Source organism: Bison bison, unplaced genomic scaffold (genome assembly GCF_000754665.1).
Source record: "Bison bison bison isolate TAMUID 2011002044 unplaced genomic scaffold, Bison_UMD1.0 scf7180017864213, whole genome shotgun sequence".
NCBI classification, from domain to species: Eukaryota; Metazoa; Chordata; class Mammalia; order Artiodactyla; family Bovidae; genus Bison; species Bison bison.
The window spans coordinates 4,211,220-4,228,990 of NW_011494785.1; the positions used below are offsets into that span (position 1 = coordinate 4,211,220).

The 17,771-nt window shown below is 46.7% G+C and overlaps 1 protein-coding gene across 3 annotated transcripts in view; it reads right to left on the bottom strand.

Annotated features, from left to right (window-relative positions):
* Positions 1-15,572, bottom strand: part of NINJ2 (ninjurin 2) — an 84,098-nt gene extending 68,526 nt beyond the window's left edge. For 2 of the 3 annotated variants that reach the window (XM_010845027.1, XM_010845025.1), the window contains exons 1-2: positions 15,339-15,572; positions 3,674-4,219 (exon numbers count right to left, since the gene is read on the bottom strand). In XM_010845027.1, the coding sequence (XP_010843329.1) occupies positions 3,674-3,820 (147 nt within the window). In that variant the 5' untranslated portion in view covers positions 3,821-4,219; positions 15,339-15,572. Of the gene's footprint in view, positions 1-3,673; positions 4,220-5,637; positions 5,714-15,338 lie in introns of those variants that run through there. The other variant, XM_010845026.1, reaches the window with a different exon arrangement.
* Between the last annotated feature and the right edge of the window lie 2,199 nt (positions 15,573-17,771).

The following is a 17,771-nucleotide window of genomic DNA, read 5'->3' on the forward strand; positions in this document are numbered from 1 at the left end:
ACGCACAGTCACACACCCCCTGATTCGTATCACCCGAGCCATCACACTTCTCAACAATTAAGACGATGACTGAAACATTCAGGATGTGCCTACGTCAGACGCAAGGTCTGCCTTAAAGCATATCATGCCACTTGCTTTAGCCTCATCTTAAGCAGTAAAAATGTTGAAATCACAGGTTTGATGGATTAGTTAGATATTCTGTAACACACACTAAAACTATAATGAAAACCATGACAAAAGAAAATTGTCCTCCGTTGCTAATACTTTTACTACCAGCTGGTGGTAATTGGACCACATCTTTGGGAAACAACTGTTTTAACTAACCAGTTTCTTTATATTATAATTGACTGTATGTATTCCCTTCCCTTAATCATAAGCTTTCCAAAGTCAGGTATCATGGTTTCTTTGGTGCTTTATTTGAGTGTTGAGGCTCAATAAATATTTTCCTTCCTTTGGTTTGGTTTGTTTTGGTGATGGGATATTGGTCAATAAGGGTTAATCTAGGTGCTTAACATAAGTGAAGCCTCTAAGGTCAGGATTATAAAGGGGAGAGCAATATTTATATGGTCAAGGAAGTTGCCCTGGGGCTTCCCTTGTGGTGCAGTGGTTAAGAATCTGCCTTCTAACGCAAGGGATACCGATTTGATCCCTGGTCCAGGAAGGTTCCACATGCTCAGCCCATGCGCCACAACTACTGAGCCTGCACACTCTAGCCCGTGCTCCGCAACAAGAGAAGCCCCCACAATGAGAAGCCCAAGCACTGCAACGAGAGAGTAGCCCCTGCTCCCCGAAACTCAGGAAAGCCCACGCGCAGCAACGTGCAGCCCACATCCAGCACAGCCCAAAATAAATATTAAGAAAAAAATAATAAATAAATATGAAGAAAAAGCTTCCCTGGGACTTCCCTGATGGTCCAATGGTTAAGAATCCACCTTGAATACAGGGCACTCAGGTTCAATACCTGGCTGGGGAACTCAGATCCCATATGCCATGGGGCAACTAACACCACACACCACAGCTCCTAAAGTCCACGTGCTGCAGTGAAAGATCCCACGTGCCACAACTAAGACCCGATGCAGCCAAATAAATACATGAATAAATATTTAAAAAATAAAAAGTAAATAAAATGGTAAAAAAAAAAAAAAAAAAAGTCGCCCTGGTTTAAATACTATGTCATCATAATTTGGACTGGAGGGATCAGGCTGGAAAACAGTAAGTCATTCACATTCTATCTGTCCTTCTTGGAATAAATAACACATCTACACATTTAAGAATTAGTCTTGGAGCAACATTTAGCTCATGGAGAAATTGAATCCACTATACTGACCTCATGAAATAAGAGGAATTTTCCATACCTTGAAAGCAGGGAGCTCAGTATATGGCCATTGATCAGAAGACACCAGTTGGATGGATGGATAAGGCGCTGATCTACAGTCAACAGAGCTTAACTACCCCCGGAAAACCATCCTCAGACAGAGAAAGAAATGTTTACTCAGTACATGACATGCTGTGGTCTTTATACACATCGCTCCTCTAGATCCCATGCGGTAGCCGCACGGGAGGAGAGGGTGGAATCCTGCTACCAGTTGACAGAGGCCCCACCTGTCCTTAACCACTGCCTGCCACCTCAGATGACTGCAGCTTCCTAAAAGATCCAAGACTTAATGTGACCCAGAAGCCAGTCAGGAATTTGTGGAAACTAATGGATAGCCTTCTGACCAACCAAATAAACAAAGATGACCAGAGGGAAGTGTGACTAAGATTCCAGAATAAAAGAGTGTATTAAGAGAGGGAAAGAAGGGCACCCCTGTGTCAGTCACCTGCAAGAGGCGGAGACATTTGTCAGGGTCTGGCTGACCCTGCCTCCCCCGTAGCCCTATCCCCCTCTCTCCCAAGTGCGGAGTCCTTAGCCTGTAATTTAGGATAGCTTAGCCCAGTTGCACATAAGAAATTCGTTCTTCAGAGACTGAAAATGAGCAGTACTGCTTCCTCAGCTACTTAGGATCCAGTGGAGGCAAGAACCAGATGAAGTACAAGAGGGCACACCCCTGGGTCAGAGATCTGGGTTGGAGCCCTGAGTCTTTTATGACCTTAGAGTTGATCCCCTCTAACTCATGGTTCATTTAACAGGTATTTTCTCCTATCCAAGTACTAACCAAACCCGACCCTGCTTAGCTTCTGAGATCAGATGGGATGGGGCGTGTTCAGAGTTGTATGGCCGTAGACTATTTAACAGGTATTTTCTGAGCACAGGCTGCGTACCCAGTACAGCCCTGGGCACTAGGGATCCAGCAGTGAATAAACAGGAGGTCCTGCTGGCCTGGACTTCACATCCTAATGAGAGTGATTAGGTTGAGTAAGCAATAAACAGGCAGTGTAACTGCTTCCCTGGTGGCTTAGATGGTAAAGAATCTGCCTGCAGTGCAAGGAGACCCGGGTTCAATCCCTGCGTCTAGAAGATCCCCTGGAGAAGGGAATGGCAACCACTCCAGTATTCTGCCTGGAGAATCCCATGGACAGAGGAGCCTTCCAGGCCGCAGTCCACGGGGTCGCAAAGAGTCAGATAGGACTGAGCGTCTAAACACGCACACGCGAGGACAAATCAGGGGAGGTTCCTCCTGAGAGGGAGGAGGGAAGATCCCCCCAACACAGTGACATTTGAGCTGAGACCTGCATGTGTCAGGGAACCAGTCGAGGGCAAGAGCCTTACTGGCGGAGGGACCAGCACCCCCGAGACGGGACCACATCTGGATGGATGACAAGGAAGAAGACACAGAGACGAGATGCTACCACATCAGCGGTTTGGACACAGCTTTCCAGGCAATTCTAAGACCTCCGTGGTTTTGTCCCAGGAGTGGAGGAACCAAGGCAGAGGCCCCCCAACCTGGCCCAACATACAGTACAGCTCTGCTTCAATGTGAAGCATGTACTGGGGTGCTGCTTAAGATTTTGCTCTAAGAACAGATCCCATGATCACAAATTCCTGATCTCCAGACTCCTCCATCCTTCAGTTGTTGGACGCTGAAAAGTCCTCATCCAACCTCTATTGTCCGACTCTGCTCAGTAACAGAGTCAGAAAGTACAAGTCCTAGCAACCTGACCCTCCTCGTCGGGATCCCCTCTGCCTCCTCCTGCGGCACTGGACTGGACTTGGTGACGCCCCCCACGCCCATCCCCCTAGGAAGGGCCTCAGGTATCCACCTCCTCCTGATCTTGCACTGTTGGAAGAAGACACTCTGTCCCTCACCGGAGAGCTTTATCCGGAGATGGGGGAACGGCTCCAGTTTCTTCCAACCTGTGCTATGCAGAGCTGGCCAGCTGCCCCCTCCCTAAACCCAAACTCCTCTCTTTCCTCTTCTCTGGAGCGGAACTGCCCGCAGCCCTCACAGAAGCTGTGGGGTTTGGGGAAAAGTGCTGGGAGGGATGTGCAGTTGTCTTCTGGTAAAAGCAGCATAATTAACTTTGACTGACACAAGGAAGCGGAGCCCAAGAGGGATTCAAACAGTCCCTTTCTCACACATTTCAGAACAAGCGGAGAGTCCGGCAGGGAGATGGGGAGAAAAGGGATAAACTGGAGCGAGGGGAGAGTATCCAGTACCAGAATGTTCATCCTTGCTCCTCAGCATCCTCCTCTGCCCCCGGCGCCTCTCCCCTCTGTCCCAGGAGGACTTACCTGAGGGTCGACGATCCCTCTTTCTGGTTCCATCCTGCTGCTCTCACCCGCCGGGCGCTGGTCAGACTGCGTGGGCTCCAGGCCCTGCCGTCTGGTCTCTGCCGTTTCCTCTGGGTGGGAGAGACCTCCCAGTGGCGGGACAGACATGCTGTCCACCCGTCTGATGTGGGATGCTGTGCTGGCCTCGGCCCCTGGGGAGTATACATGTGCATACACGTGTGTGTGTGTGTTTACGCTCCTGGCAGTGGCATGTGGCACGTTGGCAGGTGGCCTTTTGAGTCGGTGGCGACAGCACCGTTGACCCCAGTGGCTCCAATGCCCCAGAGGAGCTATCTGAGGTCACTCATCCTGCTTTTAGCAAGAGTGTTACTCCTGGCAGAGAAATCCTGTGGGTTTATCCCGGAAATTGAGAAACAGCCTGAAGACACCATCTGGCTTCCTGCTGGTGGAGCCAAATATGGTCCCCAGTCACCCAGGCCGGGGGGCCTCCAGCTTATTTCCAAGATTAAGGCTCAGGGATTTCCGCTTTCCTTAGTTTCCTCTGCCCTGAAAAGTTAAAAAAATTGTCGTTTACCTAATAGGCCCGAAGCATAAGCCTTACTCTACTAAGTGTGTGAACAATACATTTGTATGGACAGTTCAGTTGTCATTTTCTCCCTTGATTAGTTAGAAAGAGAGGAGGAAGAAGTTGTACTTTTAAATTCTGTTTATGCAAGGAGTTGCATTTCCCCTGTTTTTAAAATAAAGCTACCAGGAATGAGTCTTTTTTTGGAAAGATTTTCTTCCTCTTGTTTACCTTAGAGCCAGAAACGCCTCTGGTTTGTTCCCAAAGCTGGTTTTAGACACCAGCTTGTGCGTGTGTGGGCGTGAGAGGCCCTGTGAAATGTATAACCCAGTTTAATGGTTGGGGGAGAAGGGGAGAGTCACAAGTGTACTCCCACTGCCCTCAAACACAGCAGTAAAAGGGCAATTTCTCTGCTTGTATGAAGTGATATAATGTGTTTATAAGTCCCCTTCCTGCTGGACAGGTGCTGTGAGGGAGGGTGGACTGTGGGATGAGGGCTGTATTTCCACCTAATCTAACAGACACACTTGCATTTAATTTAAATAGCAAACAGTCCAGCTGAGATAGAATACACAGTCTTGGGACTTCCTTCGTGGTCCACTAGCTAAGACTCCGCGTTCCCAATGCAAAGGGCTCAGGTTCGATCCCTGGTCAGGGACCTAGATCCCACCTGCTGCAATTGAGTCTGCCTGCCACAACTGAAGACCTGGCACAACCACATAAATAACTATTTTAAAAAAGAGAATGCACAGTCTTTCCAGTTTCCACTCCCGTCCCCCACAGGAGAGGGGTGTGGTTTCTGTATGCTTGTTGGCAGAGGGGTGATGGCCTGTCCATCTCTGCTAGTTTCTACGCTGGAGCTGCTAGGCAGAGCCCGACTCTGCTCCTGGCTCCTGCTGAACAGCCTTGGTGGCTGGTGTCTGTGGCCAGAGTACCTCCTGGTCCTTCTCTCTTTGCTCTTAAGGACCCCAGGGGCTCCCTTGCTCACTCTCCCCATCTGGACTCTGGTGGTGACTGGACCACCTGAGACTTGCTATGACTCCCACGAGCTCCTCTCCGGGTAGTCTCAGATCAGTGGTCTCCTCACCCCTCTCCCCACCCGCCAAGATGGTTCCCTCTGGAAACCCTCCTACCAGACACCTGGCTCTTGGTCCTGAGTTTCTGATGAAGGCCAGGCCCATCCCCACTTCTGGTGAAGAATTTGCTTTGACAGAACTGCTCCAGGTTGGTGCGGGGGCAGTTTAGGGTGACTTCCTTCCAGACCCCAAAGTGAGAGTGAGAGACAGAGTCCACCATCTGCTGAGCCTTCCTTCCAAAATCTACAGCAACATCCACCCCCCACATCTCCACTACAATGCCACTAAGTGACCAACACTATTCTAAGCACTTTAGCACTCACGCAGTCACTCGGTTCTCAGTACAGTTCTTCAGGGCAGGTGATCGGAGAAGGCAATGGCACCCTACTCCAGTACTCTTGCCTGGAAAATCCCATGGACAGAGGAGCCTGGTGGGCTGCCGTCTATGGGTCGCACAGAGTCAGACATGACTGAAGCGACTTAGCAGCAGCAGCAGCAGCAGCAGGGCAGGTGATACCACAAGCCGTTTCACATACAAGGAAACAGAAGCACAAAGAGGTTATGCTGCCCAGGGTCGAACCAAGATTTGAACCCAGGAGATCTGGATTCAGAGTCGTGCTCCCACCCATGATTTCAGCTCAGAGAGGGGAAATTGGGACTCACATCTGAACACCTGCCTTCTCTTTCTCTGCTTCCCTTCTTCCCATAACCCACATAACTTTGGGTCAGAGAAGGTGGGCTTTCTCTTCTTTCTCTTTCTGTTTGATTGGGACTTGCCTTATGTGGAACACCTTGATAATAATTCAAAAAGGAAATAAAGACATTTAGACGATTCTCATTCTTGGGGGACATGGGTTCCATCCCTGGTCAGGGAACTAAATTCCATATGCCATGGGGCAACCACTAAGCCCGCATGCCACAACTAAGCCCTAATGTTGTACGTGTGTTCAGTCAGTCATGTCCGACTCTTTTCGACCCCATGGACTGTAGCCCGCCAGGCTCCTCTGTCCATGGAATTTTCCAGGCAAGAATTCTGGAGTGGGTTGCCACTCCCTCCTCCCAGGGATCTTCCCCACCCAGGGACTGAAACCATATCTCCTGGTGCTCCTATATTGGCAGGCAGATTCTTTACTACTACCCCGACCTAGAAAGACCCAATGCAGCCAAATAAATTAATATTTTTTAAAAATCCTTATTCTCAACAAAACCTGGCTATCAAAAATATAGTCTCAATGGAAAACCTTATTTTGAATGTAAGAAGCAAAATATCAATTATTACTTTTTTCCTTGCAGTTCTGTTTGTAACAACCTCAGTCATCCTTTAGACAATGTGACACAACTGGCTAAATAGAGGGGAAATCAGAACAAAAAAATGCAAAAGAGAAAAGCACCTGAAGATATTTTCCCTCCAAACCCCTATTAAAAGCACATTGGTTTTAAAAGGAAACAGCTGTAATTGGCTACAATAATGGTTTCGGTTTGGCAAGATCTTCTTGGATTTGGACTTTCCCCACCTCATAAGCATCGTTTGGAAGTAAATAGCAAGCAGGATTTGGGAGATGGTTTATCTCTTCTAACTGGACCAGGGCTCAGCAAACTTTTTCTGTAAAGTGATAGAAGGGACAGAGAACAAATATTTTTTACCCTTATAGGCCCTCCAGTTTCTGTTACATCTAGTACATCTGTCTCAGCTCTGCTATTGCAGCCTGAAAGCAGCCATAGACAATATGTAAATGAAGAACTATTGCCATGTTCCAATAAAACTTTATTTACAAAAACAGAGAGTGGACCTGATTGGGTCCCTCGGGTTGTATAATCTACTGACTTCTGTTTCTAAACAGAAAGAGGATCTAGAGTCTTCACTATCACAGCTAGGTCCAAGTTCCCAGACCATGTCTTTTTTTTTTTTTTAAGAAAAATTTATTTATTTTCTATAACCTTAAGAATATTGAAACATAACTAATTTACAGTGTTGTGTTAGCTTCAGGGGTACAGGAAAGTGATTCGGTTATACTATATGTATATCCATTCCTTTTCAGATTCTTTTCCATTATGGGTTATCACAAGATATCGAACGCATGTATTCTATTTCAGATTCTTTCCCATTATAGGTCATTACAAGATGTTGAATATAGTTCCCTGTGCTAAACAGTAGGTCCTTATTGTTTATCTATTTTTATATAGTAGCCTGTATATATTAAATCTAAACTCCTCATTTATCTCTCCTTCCCCCCCGCCGGCCATCCCCCTTGGTTACTCTAAGTTTGTTTTTTATGCCAGACCAGGTCTTTCAAGTCTTAGTCCCACTGGAGAAGTGACAGCTGAGCCCCTACTGCAAAGATGTGAAAGTGCTAGTCCCTCAGTCATGTCTGACTCTTCCCAACCCCATGGACTGTAGCCCACCAGGCTCCTCTGTCCATGAAATTCTCCAGGCCAGAATACCAGAGTGGATAGCTGTTCCCTTCTCCAGGAGATCCTCCCCACCCAGGGATTGAACCTGGATCTCCCGCATTGCAGGCAAATTTTTTTTTTTTTTTACCATTTGAGTCACTGGGGAAGCCCTGGAAAGATAATATGATATCAAATAAAAATACATGCCTTTGTGAGACACGCATGGCAAGTTAAGTTACAGTGAAGAGTGCTTCTGACCTTTGCTTGTAATACTGAAACTGTACCTACACGGAGGCTGTTCAGTCTGTTTCTCTTTACTGCCAGGGTGACTTCTGCAGTGGGAAGCCCATGGGACATTTTTAGGGAAACTGTCTCTTGGAAAGTGTGTATTCTTTTTTTTTAATGTGCTTGAACTTATATGTAAGTAAACACTCAGAGCAACTCAGAAAGTGGTCATGGAGTAGGAGGCCCACAGTGAGACCCTAGGGCTATCTTGCCATGTAGGAAGCACAGAGAGCTATTGGGTCCTGCAGTGAGGAGACCCCTTAATGCTGAGTTGGTGAGACAAACCCTGGGTGAAAACTGGGTGACCTGGGATCGTGTGTGCTGAGTCACTGTGTGTTCTCAGGCACATCACTGAACCTCTCTGGATCTTACATTCTCCTTCGTGAAAAGTAATGCTGTCACAAAAGAGGATTCCTAACATCTCTAAGGCAACGGCGACCCACTCCAGTACTCTTGCCTGGAAAATCCCATGGACGGAGGAGCCTGGTGGGCTGCAGTTCGTGGGGTCACTGAGAGTCAGGCACGACTGAGCGATTTCACTTTCACTTTTCACTTTCATGCATTGGAGAAGGAAATGGCAACCCACTCCAGTATTCTTGCCTGGAGAATCCCAGGGACAGAGGAGCCTAGTGGGCTGCTGTCTATGGGGTCACACAGAGTCGGACATGACTGAAGTGACTTAGCAGCAGCAGCAACATCCCTAAAGCTCTTAAATTCTGTTTCTAAAGTGTGTTTATATCGAACACTTCCTGTGTAACAGTATATGATCTCAAATCCAAGTCTGAATTTTAGTAGAAGTTAAGAATCTCTAAGGGCTTCCCCAGTGGCTCAGTGGTAAAGAATCTGCCTGCCAAGTGCTGGAGATATAAGAGACCTAGTTTCAATCTCTGGGTTGGGAAGATCCCCCTGGAGAAGGAAATGGCAACCCACTCCAGTATTCTTGCCTGGAGAATCCCATGGACAGACAAACCTGGTGGGCTACAGTCCATGGGGTCACAAGGAGTTGGACACAACTGAACAATTGAGCAGGCACACACCAGTGCAGGGACTGATGAGGAGCCCAGCTGGCCAAAGGGGTCATTAAGAATGAGGTCGGGTTGCTCTGGCACCATCCAACAGAGCATTTCCACCTTCAGAGTTTGGTGAAAGCAGCCATTAGCCACATGTAGGGACTGAAATATGACTCGAAATATGAAATATACATGAAATGTGACTAGTGTGACTGAGAGTCTGAATTTTAAATTTTGTTTAATTTTAATGCACTTACATTTAAGTAGCTGGTAACTACCATATTGTACAACAGCCAGGAGCTTCTGAAGCAAAATTCACATATTCAAAGCATTACTGAGCAGTGGCCACTACTATTAAACATTCCCATCCTGGACACGCATCTCACAATGGATGTTCATTAGGTGAACGCTGATTTGACATGAGTAGGAACCCAGGGCACGCAGGTCTCGCAGGAATGCCCCAGGAGGCCTGGGGATGCTCTTGGTTGTGGTCAGTAAAATTCCCCTTTGTTCTTTTGCATTCAGAGTACGGGGATTTTAACTGTGACTCAGAGCTCCGTGAATGATTAATACCTGGTTCTCCTTGCACTGGCACAAAACACCTCTCACCTCTGTGATAAAAAGGCTCCTGGCACTCTTTTGGTGGCTCAGGGGTGAGAATAGCTCATCTCTTCTTAGTCATAGGAGAGAGAGACTTCAGACTCTTCAGAGCAAGGGGATCTTTTCTTAAATGAAACCTTATAGAGACATTACTGTCAAGCAGCTTAAAGGGAAGCTGGTGGGACCCTAGGATCACATCACTGCTGTCCCTGCTGACCCACCGTCTGTTTCTCAAGTTATCCCTAAGGTGCCTCCTGGGAACCACTCGAATTCCAGGCAGGTAGCATGGTTTATACGCCTCTAAGCACCTCTGGGTATGTTGGGGCTGTGTAATCACAAGTCACACAGGATCACGTGGGGTTTTTCAAGTCTTGAAATGACACAATAGGACAAAAAAAGAGAGAGAGAGATAAGGGGAAGAAGGCGATTGTAAAAGCACAGTCAAAATTATGACTGCTTACCCCAGCAGCAGGTGGGATACTGGTCCACAGGGCCTCGTTGCTGACAGTGTCCCCAGACAGTGACATCTGCATGTTACTGTCATACCAGGACTTGGGTAGGGTGTGGGGAGGGTGAGGCCAGCAGGTGCCACAAGGGAGCAGGGGTGAGGGTGCAAGGGCTGCGCACAGGGCCCCGAGACCAGCGGGAAGGGCAGGGGCGGGGGCTCAAACGGTACTACTTCGGGTTGTGAGTAGATTGGAGGTCAGAGCTCACAGACTGAGGTGGAAGTGCCAGTCCAGCCACTCCGTGTTACAGGTGGCCAGCAGCTCAGTGGGGAAGGTGGAAGCAGAGGTTCCTGGTTACCCCTCAATCACATGGATGTGAACATGTGAGTGTGCATGGGTATATATGGGTGTGTATGTGGGGGGCACCAATATGGGGAGAGTTGCTTATGATTTCAGAGTACTCTGTACACACTTTATTTCACTTGAGCCTCCCAACAACCCAGTTGCAATTTACAGATGGAGAAATCAAAATCAGAGTGACCAACCCAGGATCACTCTACTTTCCTGATGGAGGCAGGACTCAGTTTAAGATTTCTCTTTTCCAGTTCTTTCTCTTTTCTCCGTGGTGACTACTTAACATGCACACAGACATACCAATGTGATCTATAATAGGATGTCACACGCACACACACTGTCATTATTTCTGCCTGTGCAATGTAGCTCAACGAGTTTTTGAAGACAGTATCTCACCATCACCTAAGGAGACAGACCTAGTTTTCTTTTGTTGCTTTTTTTTTTTAACTTTTTATTTTGTAATGAGGTATAACTGATTAGCAAACAATGCCATGATGATTTCAGATGAATAGTGAAGGGACTCAGCCATACATATACAGGTATCCATTCTCCCCCAACTGCCCTCCCATCCAGGCTGCCACATACCGTTGAGCAGAGTTCCGTGTGCTATACAGCAGGAGACAGACCTACTTTTAACTCCTGGTCCTTACTAGTTGTGTCTGTCTGTGTTTAATAGACTGTTTTTTAGAGCATCTTTAGGTTCACAGCATAATTGAGTGCACAGTGTGGAGAGTCCCCATAGACCTCCCTGCCCCTCGCCCACACACACACAGAGCACAGTCTCCCCCATTGTCACATCCCTGCTGTTGGGGTGCATTTTTTACAAACGATGAACCTATGTCACATGTCATGATCACCAACGTCCGAGGTGTGAAATCGGGTTCCGCGTTGGTGTTGCATGTTTTGTGGGTTTTGACTACCTGTGTTTTGAACATGTTACTTTGCCTCTTTCATCTGGTAAGAAGGGGGGCCTTAGTACCTAATTTATCAAGATCATGGTGAAGATTAAACTAAGTCAGATCATGGGTGTAAAGCCAACTACCTGCCTGGATGGTGTGAGAAGGACTCCATAATGGAGCTAATGTTAATTTTCATGTGACTCTCACCAGTGTGAGCCTGGCTGTTGAGCTCCCCCGAGTCTTTCCTTTATTCTCTTGATCTCAGCCCAGAGCCTCGAGTCTGAGCCTAGAAAATTCTACCAGAGATGAGTTCTTTTGTTCTTTTTTTTTTTTTGGAGATGAGTTCTAATGGTTCGTAAAGATTGCTAGTCTGTGGAGATTCAGGGGGCTGTTGAGAGCAGGCTTGGTTCTTGGAGGAGGAAGGGTTGGGTGAAGTAGGAATGAACTGTGAGGACCTTCAAGAGGCATTCTTGGGGCCGGGGTGGGGAAGAGCACCAAAAATTCTGATTTGGATGCTTGCCAAGAGACACAGGAGGGGAAGAGAAAGTGCAGGAGGGAAAATCAGAGCACAGGGGAGGCTGGGCTTTTGTGAGCGTGAAATAAAGAAACCATCTTGGTGGGATTTTGTTAGAGATGTTTAATACTGTGAACTGTGGGGAACACAGTGGGATTATCCCTTGTGTTCACACCCCCTGCTCCTTCATACTGCTCACCTCTGGACACCTTCGGGGTGGGGAGGGAGGTTCAGAGGAGCCTTTATATTTTCTGTGTGAAGAACCTGACTGAAAAGACTGCTCAGTGCTCTCAGTTGCTCTTTTTCATTTTTTAAAAATTATTTATTTGGCTGCATTGGTCTTGGTTGTGGCATGCGGGATCTCCATATTCACTGTGGCATGTGACATGTGGGATCTAGTTCCCTACCCAGGGCTGGAACCTGGGGCCCCTGCATTGGGAGCACAGAGTTTTAGCCACTGGGCCCCCAGGGAAGCCCCTCAGTTGCTCAACCAGGTCCTACCTGCTCTTCTCACAGCATCTAGAGTGTGCACAGCCACCTCATGCACAACTCGGCTGGGAGCCCTCTGGGAGCAGAACCGTGGCATCTGCTTTCAAAGCTCTGAAAGCAGTCAGCCTGTGCGCATGCTCACAGGCCAGGGATCTGGGGCTCCCTCTGCAGAGTGTGGAGCTGGTTCCCCAGACCAGGTCAGACGCCCAGAGACATTCATGCTGGAAACGCTGGGTAACTCAGACCATTGTGAGGGGAGCAGGACCAGAAGGGGTGCGCTTCCCCCATCCTTGTCTTAATGTGCTCTGGTGTGAGTCATTTCCTATCTATCTGCTACCTTGGTTTCACTCATCTGCAAAATGGGGAGAACTGTTTTATAAAAGAACATGTGTTCACTTTTTTTCCCTCGGAAACAAAGTAATATATATGCAAAATGGAAAATGTAGACTCTACAGAAGAATAAGTAATGAAATAGAAATCACCTTTAAAATAACCCAAAGATAAACTGTTAAGATTTTGATGTATTCCTTTTCAGTCTTTTCCGTGTGTGTGTGTGTGTGTGTGTATGTATTTTCTCAGAACCAGTGATGTAATTTGCAAGTCCTAATGTGAAAATGTGGAGCTCCTTGTTAAAACATTATTATGCATTTTAAGATGGCCGCAGCCCAGCTTTAAACCAAGTTCAGAGTGCTTGCCAGGTACCAGGCGTTGTGTGGCCCCAGTTGTATGCTCATGAATCTGGCTCTGTCTAGTCCCTCCTCAGAATAATAGCAAGATCAGTTACTGAGTGCTTTCTATCGTCAAAGTGTTTTACTTAAATCAGTTCTGATTTAATTCAACGTTCCTGAAATAAATGTGGCTCTTTCCCCACACTGCCCATGTTGCAGATAAGACAACAGGGGAGCAGAGCGTTTATGCGGCTGGTAAGCAGCAGATACCTTCTGACTGCAGGCCCGTGCTTTCTCCAACTACAGCACACTGATTCTCATACTAACTTATAAATTAGTAAAAAAAATTTTTTTCATAAAATTGAGAACATACTGTATGTAAAACCTTGTATTCTTTCTGTTTTTATACCACCAGTACCTTTTTCCTGAGTCTGTTTTGTCTGAGTCTGTTCCGGCTGCTATAAGAAAATACCACAGACCGGGTAGCTTATGAACAACGGAAATTTGTTGCTCTGTGTTCTGGCGGCTGCAGGTCTGAGATCAGGGCACCAGAGTGGTCGGGTGAGGGTGGGCTTCCAGGGTGCAGAGACCTTGCTTCGTAACCTCACGTGGTGGAAGGGCCAGGGGCCTGTGTGCTTTTTTTGTTTATTTCTGGCTGTGTCGAGTCTTAGTTGCCACACTCGGGATCTTTGTTGCATCGTGCAGGACCTTTCACTGGTGTGCAGGCTCTCTAGTTGCTCCGAGGTATTTGGGATCTAGTTCCCAGACCAGGAATCGAACCTCTGTCCTCTGCCTCACAAGGCAGATTCTTAACCACTGGATCACCAGGGAAGGCTCAGTGTTCTTTTATAAGAGCACTGATCCCACCCAGCAGGCCTCCATCTTCATGCACTAATCACCTGCCAAGACTCCACCTACTGGTACCCCCTTTGGGGGTTACAGTGATTTCAGCTTGTGAGTCTGGTAGGGAACACAGACCTTCAGACCATAGATGGTGGCATTAGATGTAGGAGAAAAATAATGGCTATTGGTAGGCAATAGTTCCAGATGACACAATACTGAGAACAATTCCATTGCAAGATGCTGTGAAATACAAAGTGTGAGTGAGCCAGAGCAGGACCACGTGGCCAGTGGAGACTGCACCTACCCCCTCATCTGATAAACAAACCACGAACACCTCACTGTCTCTGCTCTGGATGCCCTCCATAGTAAGGAAGATGTCTTTGCACGTCCCCAAGAGCCAAGAAGAGTTCTATCAGACTTTATTTTCTACAGTTTGCAAAGGAAGTCAGTAGGGTTTGTTTTCCAAGCACTCATTAAATTATTATATTGAATATGATTTCAGCATTCCCCTTACACACACACACACACACACACACACACACACAAATATCCCTCTAGGGGGTGCGCACTCACCCTCCCACCGCTGGCAATCACGGAGATACATGTAAAAAGAACCAGTTCTGAAGCTCATATTAAAAGTCTCACCGTATACCATTCCAGACTCTGGGGAATTCAGTCTGAGTCTCAGTAGCCACAGAGGTAACATGGAGCTCATATGAGCTACCCCACCAGTGTAATCAGCCTTTTCCCAAAGCAGGGGATTTCTAAGAGCGAAGCAGAGGTCACTGCAAATTAGAATTGCTTTGGAGGCCTTAACTCTTCATTGAAAACTGCCACCATATTTGTGGTCCCTGGGATTAGGAACTGGAGGTGGGGTGGCAAGTAAGGCCTGTTACTGTACACACTTCCTCTCACATGTTACAACGTGGGGTGTGTGTGCTGGTGAGCTGTGGTTTAAAGGAAGACAGTGTATTTCAGGGGAAAGAAAGATCACCCAGTGCAGCCTTAGGGGTGTGTGAGAGAGAGAACACAGGTCATCACGTCTGTCGCTGGGGTCAGTGGAATCTTGGGAGGCTGAGCAGCTGAGTGAGGGACACCAGCCTGAGGCCAGTTTCTTTGTTAACAATATCTGGTGGTGTCACCCCTCCCCTCCCGAAGCCGAGGGCATTGGGGTAGGAAAAAAGCCTTCCTCGTTTGGCTTTAAGTTTCCACCTGTCAAAATGCATCTTTCTAGATGACATGGTGCCCTTTTAACCCAGTGTCGCACAAAAAAATTTAATGAGGGGACTTCCCTGGCAGTCCAGTGGTTAAGACTTTGCCTTTCAATGCAGGGGGGTGCAGGTTCTGTCCCTGGTTGGGGAGCTAAGTTCCCACATGCTCAGGGCAAAGAACCAGACATAAAACAGTATCGTAACAAATTCAATAAAGACTGTAATGGTCCGCTAAAGAAAAATCTTAAAAAAAGACTTAGGGAGGAATAGCATCATTAGACTTTAGATACAACATAAGAACAAAGTATTCTTACCCCAAAATGCCATGTCCTAAGGGTGTCCCCCAGGAGGATGGCCCTGGGTCAGTCACAGCGAAGAAGGTGGGACAGGCGTGGGTTGGTTCCTGGCCCTCTTTCCCTGTACCTGCTGCCCTGCTCGGGCAGGGGTAAAGACTCCTCCTGGACCCCCTGAGCCTGACCCCCTCGCTCCGTTCTGATCCCCCTCCTCCATCACAGCGCTTTTTCTCCGCGCTTTCTGTTATAGCATGTGCCCACTTCCGCCCCCATCCTGGGTGAGCCTGCAGGTTTCTAGCACTTTCAAATTGACTTTGAAAAACGTACAAATGGGAAAGGCCCTTAGACTTTTCTGCCTTTGATTTCTCCCTCCTCTTGAGGTGAATACCTACTTGAGAAACCAAGAATCCTTGTAATCACAGTGGGTCACATTTTGGTTTTGTTTCTCATTATGATTTTTTAATAATTAATATTATAGTATGTAGGTCTACTGTATCCACGCTCTAGGCTCAGACACTAAAGAATCTGCTTGCGATGCAGGAGATCTGGGTTTGATCCCTGGGTTGGGAAGGAACCCTGGAGAATGGAATGGCAACCCACTCCAGTATTCTTGTCTGGAGAATCCCATGGACAGAGGAGCCTGGTGAGCTACAGTCCATGGGGTCGCAGAGTCAGACAGGACTGAGTGACTGACACACACAGGTCTATTACAGGATATTTGGAGACTAGAGAAAAGGACAAAAAATGCCGTAAAAACGTCATAATCCTAACATATGACTGCACAGAGTCAACTTTAATAATGACGATGTTTTAGGAAAAATTGAAACTCTCCTTAATCCTATAATTTTGTTGTTGTTGTTCAGTCACTAAGTCGTGTCCGAGTCTTTGCAACCCCATGCGGCATGCTCGCTTCCTCTGTCTTCCACTATCTCCTGCAGTTTGCTCAAAGCTGTGACCATTAAGTCAGTGATGCTATCTTAACTATCTCATCTTTTGCCGCCCCCTTCTTTTGCTTTCAATCTTCCCAGCATCAAGGTCTTTTCCAGTGAGTTGGCTGTTCACATCAGGTGGACAAAGTATTGGAGCTTCAGCTTCAGCATCAGTACTTCTAATGAATATTCAGGGTTTATATCCTTTAGGATTGACTGGTTTAATCTCCTTGCAGTCCAAAGGACTCTCAAGAGTCTTTTCCAGCACCACGATTAAAAAGCATAAATTCTTTGGCACTCAGCCTTCTTTATGGTCCAACTCTGATATCCATACCCGACTACTGGAAAACTCATAGCTTTGACTGTATAGACCATTGTTGGCAAAGAGATGTCTCTGCTTTATAATACACTGTCTAGGTTTGTCATAACTTTTCTTTCAAGGAGCAATCATCTTTTAATTTCATGGCTGCAGTCACTGTCTGCAGTACTTTGGAGCCCAATAAAATAAAATATGTCCCTATTTCCATGGTTTCCCATCTATTTGCCATGAAGTTATGGGACCATGATCTTTTTTCAATGTTGAGTTTCAAGCCAGCTTTTTCACTCTCTATAGTTTTACCACACTATTATTTGCTCTAAAATGTCTTTTAAGCTAATGTTCCCTTTGCAAGATACTATTGCCAATGCATGAGCACAGGGCACTGTTGACTGCTCTGTTGGTCTGTTAGAGAGTAACCACAAATCAAGTTTCATTTAAAGGACTGTCACTCCAGTACTCTTGCCTGGAAAGTCCCATGGATGGAGGAGCCTGGTAAGCTGCAGTCCATGGGGTCACTGAGGGTCGGACACGACTGAGCGACTTCACTTTCACTTTTCACTTTCATGCATTGGAGAAGGAAATGGCAACCCACTCCAGTGTTCTTGCCTAGAGAATCCCAGGGAAGGGGGAGCCAGGTGGGCTGCTGTCTATGGGGTCGCACAGAGTCGGACACGACTGAGGCGACTTAGCAGCAGCAGCTCATTTTAAGCAGTTCTGTTGTCCAGTAGGGCAGAGAAAGCCTCTGTGAAGAGGGAATTTGGACTGGCTGATCTTCAGGTAACAATAACTGTAACAAACACAGCCATGTCCAGATCTGGCCATTCCAAAGTTCTTTGTAATTTAGGCAAATCTAGAATATGTCCTCTGTTGAGGAAAGAGGTTGCTTAGGGATAGAAGGAATATATATAAAATGCATTTGTGTATTTAGTAAAACTGCAACTTGGTTTAAAATAACTTAGCTTTGGGTGTATATATGTATCTGTATCAAGTCATGACATGGATACATAAAATGTTAGAGATGAAGATGACTTAAAAAAATGAAATAAATTACTTTAGTGGTGGTGGGTTATGTGTAGGCAGAGAATGTACTAGAATTGCCTCAAGATGCCACTTAGTAACAGATGAATCATTAGATTCAAAATGTACAACAAATACTACAAATCCACAGGAAAAACATAAACCACTCAAAAGAGAAATGGGCAAAGA